At 30.7% G+C, this 10,041-nt stretch overlaps 1 protein-coding gene across 3 annotated transcripts; it reads right to left on the bottom strand.

Moving 5' to 3' along the window:
* Positions 1-3,089: 3,089 nt before the first annotated feature.
* On the bottom strand, positions 3,090-8,011 carry LOC133316103 (probable inositol transporter 2). Of its 3 annotated transcripts, none has more exons than XM_061517803.1 (6): positions 7,775-8,011; positions 7,531-7,601; positions 5,288-5,623; positions 5,003-5,110; positions 4,432-4,891; positions 3,090-3,583 (listed from the first exon to the last, which is right to left on the bottom strand). In XM_061517803.1, exons 1-6 carry the CDS (start codon positions 7,905-7,907, stop codon positions 3,180-3,182), a joined length of 1,512 nt encoding a protein of 503 aa, XP_061373787.1. In that variant the 5' UTR covers positions 7,908-8,011; the 3' UTR covers positions 3,090-3,179. The 3 variants fall into 3 exon arrangements, with proteins under 3 accessions (XP_061373787.1, XP_061373785.1, XP_061373786.1); XM_061517801.1 differs by having other exon boundaries at positions 3,090-3,674; positions 4,295-4,891; positions 7,775-8,005; XM_061517802.1 differs by having other exon boundaries at positions 3,090-3,674; positions 4,295-4,891; positions 7,526-7,601; positions 7,775-7,806.
* Between the last annotated feature and the right edge of the window lie 2,030 nt (positions 8,012-10,041).

Genomic DNA, 10,041 nt, shown 5'->3' with positions numbered 1-10,041 from the left:
GAACCACTTTCGAACCACTTCCGAACCGAACCAGTTTTGAACCGAACCGAACCACTTCTAAACCGAACCATTTAAATCAATTCGATTCGATTTTTCAAAAAATCTGGTCCGGTTCGACCCATGCACATCTCTAGAACCAGTGATTCAGTGACCCAGTACCTCGATCGGATCAATGACTAGGTCAGTTTTAATAACATTAGTTATTACTATTTAATCGGTGGTGGGGGAAAAATTGAAATATTATTATATAATTTTTTTTTACAAAAATATAATATATTTTAATCAATTTATGGATCTATATTAACCGGTACCTACTTTTGGGCGGCGCTTTAGGAACTGGGTCGGTAACACTTATTTACCACGGTTTCCAAGTTGCTTCCCTATGTCCCTTTCCCTGATATATCAAGCAAGAAAGAAGAATCGATCCAAGAAAGTGATATCCAGCTTTATCAAATAGTAATAACTTGTCATGCCAAAACAATGCCTAATGTACTCCATACGAGGAACGAATAGGTATCCGACGAAAAAAGGCATTGTAATTAAATATCTTAATTATATTCTTCTTTGATTTTTATTTAATAAATTTTATTTTAGTTTTGTCATTTTATTATATATTTATTAAATGAGAAGGATTATATTGACAAACTTTTTTTTTTATAAACTTACAAATGACACTATATATTATCAGTAAAAATTTATTCAAAAATATCTTATTCATAAGACATATAATGTACTCTGTAAACAATTTTTTTTTATAAATATAACTTCTCATTATTAAATATTATTACTAGTATAGGCTAGCCTTTTAGGTATCCATTTTTTACTTGTACAAGGAAACCATTGCTGAAAAAAGAAGAAGCTTATAATCTAGAAGAATATTTAATTATCATTGTTGTACTTCGGTATGCTTTTCGACCATGGAGGTGGGTTACTATTGGCTGCATGTGGGTGAGGTTTTTTGAGCAGTGGGCAATATTCTATTTTCTAATTATTAGGTAGGTGACTAGATCAGTTTGTTAGAAGTTTGACCTTTGGACAGATACTAATATAATTTGATTTTTATTTTATTTTTTCACTTCAAATAAAATATAATTTTGGACTAATCATGTCATCGATAAATTAAAAAAAAAACTTAGAATAAATGAATTAGCATCTTATCCACACACAAAAAAGCGCCTGTATCAAAAAAAAAAAAACATCTTAAATGATCGATAAATGGCAATGCATTCACAGTTGTGATTCTTGTGAATACCCCTTGAGTGAAAAGCATTTATGGCATTATTTTGAATAAGACACCACGTTCAATTTCGGAATTAAATATTATTCTAAATGCGAAATACTTTTGACTTTATTCTTTCATGTTTCTTTTTATAATGATATTTGGATTGTTGTATATTAGAGGTAACATATGGATAACTCAGCATCAGACAACTAGAAGAATCGTCAATTTAATTAATGCCACCATTTATATTATACTATACTTATATATATATTTGAGATATTCCAATCAATTCATTATTTTACAATTTATTCAATTTGGGATGAATTCTGAGATTAAAACTTTAAATATCTCCAAAAGACAATACTAGAAATGATCGAACACATATTTTCACCTCACCTGAATTAGATTAATCGCGAAAAAGCATACTTTTTCAAATATGTCTTTTCCCTTATAGTAACTTACACTGTGCTTCACATCATTACTAAGCCGTGGAATTAACATTGTATAGTTTTTCGCTTGAAACGGTTAAAATGCATTTCATATATAATTTTTTTTTTATCAAAATATCATTAACCAATTCTCCCAGCAACTTAAGCTATTAGGAAAATTTACATTAATAATTTCCTATTATTTTGACACAAAACAATAAAGACATCTAAAGTTGAATGATAAATATATGTCCATGCACATATTTGAACTACAACAAAGTTAGGATTTATTAACTAATGCACTTAATATAATGGTTACCGAAATAAACAGAATGCACTTAACAATATACTATACTTGTATTGTTTCATATCTATACTTATTTATTTGTTAGAACCAATAACATTTGCTTTTTATATTATATATTTTCTTAGTTTTGATAATAATGATTTCGATTTTCTGATTCCAATATTCTTGATTACTTATTTTTCAGTTAGCAATATTTTATTATTCTTACATTAAAAAATTTAATAGTACATAATATGTAATAGAATACAAATATACAATGTATATGACAAGAATTTATAAAAGGCAATAACCTTTTTTTTTTTCTTGTTTATAAAAGCTACATCTGAAAAACTGTCTTTTGTTCTGATTACATACATAGATATTTTTTTTTTAAAAAAAAGAAACAATTATACCAAACATTCTGCCTTATGCTGACAAAATGATAACTCCAGAATCCAGATTTGAAGACGACGATTACTAGTTCGACAAATTTAAGTTTGACGTAAAGTATCATTAAATTAATGAAAGCATAATAGAGTACAGACATGCGAACATAAACCTTTAAATTCTTTATTTAAAGCAGCATGAAATGTGGTAGAGGACTGGCACAAGTACAATCATTGTAATTAAAGCCTCATTGTTTTTCGATGCTTATTCCTGTTATACACTATTTTTCTCAATCACTATTTATTAAACTTCTTCTTTCATTATTCTCTATTGGTGTGAATGAAATTTAGATAGATATTTCAAGGTATATATCATCAACTTTCCTATATGCTATAGGTGTGCGAAGCATTTTATTACCTTTTGAAAAACATGATTAAACCTTAACTAGTCCATGGGCTAACATTTTGTTGGGACTCAGCCTTATACTCAGATCTCTAAAATTAAGCCCAATCTAATATGCTTGTTTTTGCTACGTTTCTGTTTCCGTTCCTCAGAGTTTGTAGCTAGGGAATAGTGCATGACATGACCACTAGTTATTGTTCTGTTAATTTATGTTCCTCTAATATAAGATATCTCTACTTGGTTTTGTTACTAATTTGTAGTTTCCAAATAGTAATTTGTTAAATCAAATAAGTATACACATGAACCTTTTTTTTTTTAATTGACAGAAGATTAAGTTATTAAATCTATATGATAATCTAATAGCCACATTTTACTATTTTATTACCTTTGTCTGAACCCATATATAGTTCCCTGATTACACTCCAATATTACAGTATGATACAACACAATTAACTTAAATTGACTGAGTCTTTTGTGTTTGTACTTCTCCAGAATCAGAACTTGTTTTCCAAAACTTGAAGTTTAGAGATCTTCTTTCCAGCATCTTCTCAACCTCTTCCATTGGAAGTCCTTTGGTTTCTGGGACAAAAATAATAACAAAGATAATGGCTGCAACAGTGATGAATATAAATATCATGAATGTCCATGACGTCCCAATAGCTTGTGTCAATGATAGAAAGGACTGAGCAACAATAAGATTTGAGACCCAATTAGAAGTAGATGCCATTCCTCCACAGATTCCTCTATACCTCAAAGGATAAATCTCAGAGTTGACAACCCATGGAACAGTTCCCATCCCGGGTGAGAAGAATATGATGTAGAGTGCAAGGCCTATTATTGCAAGCCATCCAAATTTGCTAGGACATCCCCTCGTGTACCATAGCCTTTGTTCTTTCTGGCACTGATCCTTTGTGGTGTCATTGGAGATCAAACATGCCCCAGGTAGGAGCTGCGCATAATTGCTACTAGTGTTACATTACAACTCAATAGTAAAGATTGTGTCATTTTGTTATCAAAAAAAAAAAAGATTGTGTCATTTTTCAGTAAATTAGCAAACTTAGTCCCTAGAACTATTCTCTATTTGCACGTTAGTCCCTGAATCTATTTATTTTCAGATTTAAGTCCCTGAATTTACAACACTCATCATATCAAGTTAATTAGCCTACAAGTTTTATAAATTCAGTTACTACTAACTCATACAATAATTAAATTCAAGGAATAATCTGCAAGTGGAGAATAATTTCAGGGACAAATTTGCTAATTTATTTACTCGACAATTTTCCTATACTATAAATTAATGCAGGGGGCAAGTTATATTTACAAACTTTTTTGTTTACAAACTCTTACAAGCTACACTATGTAGGACCGGTCCTACATTAATCACACACTGTACGACCGGTCCTACATTAGTGTGATTGCAAAAAAAGTTTGTAAACGGATCCTGTCCCTTGACGCAGATATGATAACATAACACTGCTGCCAAATGGAGATTTGTACTAAGGAATAAGAACATGGGAATGATGAAATCTTTTGAAGTACTCAATATGGAGGGGAAGAGGATAAATTTACCTTATTAGTTCCAGAAGCACAAAAGCCACACTCTGGAGAAGCCTTGAGGCACTTCATGCAATCCCATCCACCAGGGTTCACAGCTGTACTATAATCGGGACAAGTATTATTGAAGTGAGAGGTTTCAATTGTGCTAACCATTGGGGAGTGAGTTGTACTCTGATGGAATACAACAGTTAAAACAACAACGGAGACTACAACACCAAACAAACTGAATAGCAGAAGCTTTTTCCTTCCAGTCTTATCTATAAAGTATATACTCAATATAGAACCAAATGCATTTAGGCCAGCTGTGACAAGTGACAGAAGTAGTGCTGTTCTATTGGATGCAAAACCAGCTAACTGAACAATGGTGGGGCTGTAGTACATTACTGTATTGATCCCCACAAACTGCTGGAAGATTTGAAGCCCCATTCCTGCATATAAACCTCTTCTCACAGTTTTAGTTTTCAGCATTTTGACTATGCTGACCTTATCTGAAGCTTCTGCTTCCTTGATTTCCAGTTCAACTGATTCCTTCAAAGTATTAATTTCAGATTCAACTTCCTGGGGTGGGTAAATCTTCCTTAAAATTGCTTTGCCTTCATCTTCTCTTCCCTTTTATTATTCAATATAAAGGCAAGAAAGAAAGGCAAGTTAAGATGCAGTTTTTCATAAGCAAAAATAAAATAAAATTAGAGTACATGTACTTATGATAGATAATGGAACCTTCCTGAACAGCCAACGCGGTGATTCTGGCAGCATACTCATCAGTACAATTTGTAACAGAGCTGGTACAGTTGCTACTCCTAACATCCATCTCCATGTTCCTGGTGCCTGAACAAATGATCATAAAACAACTAAGGTATAAAATACTAGTTTGAACCAATAATCCATATAGCATTTAAAAATTGAAATAAGTGTAATCATCCCTCATTTGTATACATGTTTATCAAAATAAACTCAGCTAGTTCAACATACTATATAGTGAAATTGTGAAGCATAGTTTCTCACATTTGTGAAGGCCAAGTTGATGAGGTAGGAGAGGAATTGTCCTCCAGTTATGAGAAATCCATTGAGACTAACAAGGGCTCCTCGAACTCTGGTTGGAGAAGCTTCAGAGATGTATAAAGGGGAAGCCATTGAGGCCATTCCAACACCAAGTCCAACAAAAACTCTACCAACAATGAGAATAGATGGATTGGTAGCAGCAGCCATGACAGCAGACCCAATAAAGAAGAGGCTATCTGCAATAAGGATTGCTTTTTTCCTTCCAAATCGATCGTTAATCCATCCACCAACTGCAGCCCCTATGATTGCTCCAGCAAGGGCCATACTCACTATTGCTTCCTGTGTTATCAACGATTCAACATCATATTTTTTTTTTTTTAAATTTACCCTTTTTGTGGTGTACTTTTAACAATTGAGTTAAAAAGTTTTTGAACTTTTCTTTGTCACTCAATAATTGCAACTAATAGTTATATGTTCGAAGTTTAAAACAAACGAATAAGTAAGTGGTTACAGGAATTATGTGAGTCATGATACGTCATTACGATTAGCAAATCTTCTGTAACATAAATTTGTATAATAGTAACGCTATAGTTCATGAGAACTTTTTTTTTTTTTTTTTTTTCAAAATGTCATAAGTCTCACATTAGTTGACAATGAGCTAAGTAAAGTCTATATAAGTGAGAGAAACATGTTGAATCCATTTGATGTGATTGGTCTAGCTTAATCTATTGACAGTAGTCTCCTGCCCCATGCTTGCACAGACAGGAGGAGATTGATTGCATATTGTACATATAGGTAGAAGGACCCGTAAACCTGTTTTTTTTTTTTTTGTTCCTAATAAAAAAATCAATAAAATTATAGATAAAGAACAATATCCAACTGCGGCTTCTATATCTTTGTTTTTCTATATTCTATCTAAAGACCCACAACAGCTATTGAGTAATATATTTCTTTTAAAAATCACACAACTAAATAAAAAGATTTACGCGCAAAACTATTTTCTACATACAAATTTTGTTACCACATATTATAATAAAAAAGATATTTTAACGAAGCAGTTAAATTATATTTTTTTTGCTAATTAGCGTTACAGGCTTACAGCATTTCACAATATCATTTATATATTACCCTTTTTATGGAATATGCAGGTTTAGAAAAAAAAAACTCCGCCGATTTTAGAACTACATGGACGATGGACCACACCCTTAGTAGGCCTACTTAATATTATTATTAATTAGGACAGAGTAGAGCACGGTCTGATAGAGAGGCCAAAATTCCAAAAATTTACAGTAGCTGTATGAGAAAGTATTTATTATTTTTTAATTCACCCAAACCAAATGAGACATTAAAAATTCTTTTCGTGCCATTAGTATTCTATAATAAAAATACAACATCAGTATTAGATTAACACTTCGAAGTATTTATTATTTTTTTAATTTACCAAACCAAATGCGACATTAAAAATTGTGCAAGAAAAATCATGATCCTAAAAATAAAGTGCCATTTACACGGCTAAGATCTCATAAACCATCATGTTATGTCACTAACTCACTATATACATACAAATTATGCCTATACACAAGATTTTATTTTATAAACATTTGTTTGTTAAAACATATATGAATGATTTAAAAGTAAAAAGTATTAAATAAAGGTAAAAAAAAATTTATAAGATATTATGCCAACTTTTTTATAATTATTCTACGTATTTCTTCTCACTATACTATCTTAATTTTTTTAAAAATATTCAATCCTTTTACTTTAAATAATTAGGTGAGAATTCAATATCCTCTTAGAGGGTATGCCCACAAAATCCGCTTTTTATCATATTAATAAAATGTGATTAGTTGAGAATTCAATGCAATATTTAAATCAACCTTATCTTTTTAAAGATATGATATTATGCTTATTTTTTTATGTTTATTTTACCTACTCCTTTTTTAATAAAATTTCAACTAATAACATTCACCCTTTTTCTTTCCTTTTAAAATTCTTATTTAACAATATTTAAAAAAAAAGTAAAATAAATATAGACATAATATCTTGTTCATGTTTAAAGATCAACATGTGAAGTGTTTGCATAAAAGTAAAATAATGACTTTAAAAAAATGTATGGAAGAAATTAACTCATGTGAATATCATTAATTTTGCTTTTTCCCTATGTAAAAGTTGACGGTATTACTGTCCATTAAGAATGGACAAGACAAGCTCGTCGAGAAAGAAGACACAAATGAACAGTACCTTACCTGTAGCCAAGTCTGTGTATCCACAGCTTTGAAATCATCTCTGATATACAAAAGAGCCCCAGATATCACTCCTACCCATCACCATCAACGATCAAATATGCAAACACAAAGATAAACATTAAAAGACAGAGATGCAAAGCATAAAACTTGTGAATTATAAAAAAGAGAAAAACAGAAACGGTGAGAGAGAGAGGGTGTTGTTAATTTGAAGGTTACAGAGATTATTAAATTGAATTAAACTTACCGGTGTCGTACCCAAAGAGAAGGCCACCAATTCCAGCAGAGAAAGCAAGACGAAGAACGTAAGGATTTTTCCATGACAGAGACAAACATTCTCTGAAAGCAGAAACATCGGCTTCTATTACTCCTCCTTCCATGTTGTTGTCTTCTTGTTCTTCGATCGGTTGAAGAACACAACCAACCTCAGTAAAGTAAGTAATTAGTGAGTCAGGGGAAGTTAAAAAATATGTTTGATTGCAGCAGCTCTATTTATAGATGCGATGGAAATGGTTGCAATTATGATGTTTGGACACTGTTGTTCGATGAGGAAATCATCATATATTTTATGGTAAAAAAGTTTTGCGACTTACTTTAGATAATTTTATCTAATATTTATTGAAACGACGTTGTTTTGGAGTTAAAAAATTAAAAAATTAGAGTGATAAAGACTATTATAACCCTGAAATAAATTAAAATTACAAAAATATCATGATTTCCGTCTCAAACGACGTCGTTTTGATGAACATTAGATAAAGTTATCTAAATAACATCAGAAAAAATAAACCCATATTTTATTACATTAATTTTTTAAATACTTTTGTTATAGAATTAATTTTGTTGACCATATAAGATATTGTTATATTTATTATTTCTTATAAAAATTTAAATGACAACACAAAATAAAAAAAAATTGAAAACTATTTTATAATTTTGTGAAACAAATTTAGTAATGATTAATCCGGTGATTTGTTAATTTCTTCAAAGACTAATTTAAATAGTTACTAAAAAAAATGATGTTGAAAATAAGTTTTAAAAAAAATGATGTTGAAGAATATAAAAATTGAGTTTTGATGTACCAAAAAAAAAAAAAAAAAAAAAATTGAGTTTTGAAAAAATGAAAAATAGTTCTTGTGGAAATTATCAGCGACACGTCAAGTCCACTAGAGCTGTCTTATGCCTTCGCAAAGAAGGCGGGGACCTAAACTTTTTTGTTTGAAATGCAAGTAAAGTAACTGTACTCGTCTATCCGATCAATTGAAAAAATCAAGGTTGGGTCTGTCGGGTTTATTACAAGGGTTTTATGTTTATCATTTAACATAATATAACTCCACTTTCCTACACACATATTAAAGAGATAGGGTTCACATGTTTTTCTTTCTCTTTTATCATTTCACTTTCTCTCTCATTTTTGATGTGAGAGTTGAAAACAATACTTATATTATGTTACATAACACTAATAAAACCCTTATTATAAACTCTATATTTGAAAACGAACTTTACAAAATATAAATATATGCATGTTACAAAATTTAATTACGTGGTAGAATTTGCCATAGATTCAAATTTATAATAATACAGCTCTTCAAACAAATTTACTCTCTTAGATCTACAAATTTTTAGTCCCTAGCTCTATAATATATATATATATATATATATGTATGAGTTCATTTTTTCTGCAGTTAATGCAGATAAGTTATCTACATTGAGTCCAAAACGACGTCATTTTGAGACTAAAATTAATGTTTTTTGTAATTTTAATTTATTTTAGGGTTATAATAGTCTTTATAATTATAATTTTTTAATATTTCAATACTAAAACGACGTTGTTTTGAGAGTAAAGGCAGATAATTTATCTGCAATAACTGCTGAAACATTTTTCTGTATATATATAGATATAGGGATAAATATTTCTACAATCACTTTAGATAATGTTATCTACAGCTATCTAAAAGCTACTCGTTTTGATTAACGAAAGGTGTTTTTGTAATTTTAGACGAATTAATGAAGGCTCTTTGACCCTTTTGCCCCTAATTAAATAATTAATAACCAATTTGCCCCTCCTCCAGAACTATCCACCATCCTGCCCCCATTTAGTCGATTAAGTTGCACTTTTAATCGACTAAATAGGCTAAACTCAGAAATCATGAAACGCGAATTTTAGTCGACTAAAAACTCACCTTAATCGACTACATTGTTTGCACTTTTAGTCGACTAAGCATATTATTTAGTCGACTAAATGTCGCAGATCAGGTTTTTTAAAAACCCCCCCATTTCGCAAAGGGAGTTATTTTCAAACCCTAATCGACTAAATCGCTCCATTCCGTCCCCTCTCTCCAACCAAGTCCGAATCTCAACCCTTGAAGGTGCGATTGAAGCTTCCTTGGTTCACACTTGCGAAATTGACATTTAGGTAACGTATTCTGACTTGCATTTGATTTTAAGTTTAGTTTTTTTTTTTTTGTTTTCTCCATGCATTTGATTTCTGTTTGCGGTTTTGTGGATTTAGGTTAG

Source organism: Gastrolobium bilobum, unplaced genomic scaffold (assembly GCF_033153095.1).
Source record: "Gastrolobium bilobum isolate Gb01-03AN ecotype WA unplaced genomic scaffold, APGP_CSIRO_Gbil_v1 utg26468, whole genome shotgun sequence".
In the NCBI taxonomy this organism is placed as follows: domain Eukaryota; kingdom Viridiplantae; phylum Streptophyta; class Magnoliopsida; order Fabales; family Fabaceae; genus Gastrolobium; species Gastrolobium bilobum.
Note: the sequence above shows the minus strand (reverse complement) of the source record. Positions and strands in the feature narration are given on the sequence as shown.

Coding starts and splice junctions, on each gene's coding strand:
- LOC133316103 (XM_061517801.1), bottom strand. CDS start 7,907: ATGGAAGGAGGAGTAATAGAAGCCGATGTTTCTGCTTTCAGAGAATGT. Junction 5,111..5,287: donor TCAACTTGGCCTTCACAAAT/GTGAGAAACTAT, acceptor TCATTTGTTCAG/GCACCAGGAACATGGAGATG. Junction 4,892..5,002: donor CGCGTTGGCTGTTCAGGAAG/GTTCCATTATCT, acceptor GAATAATAAAAG/GGAAGAGAAGATGAAGGCAA.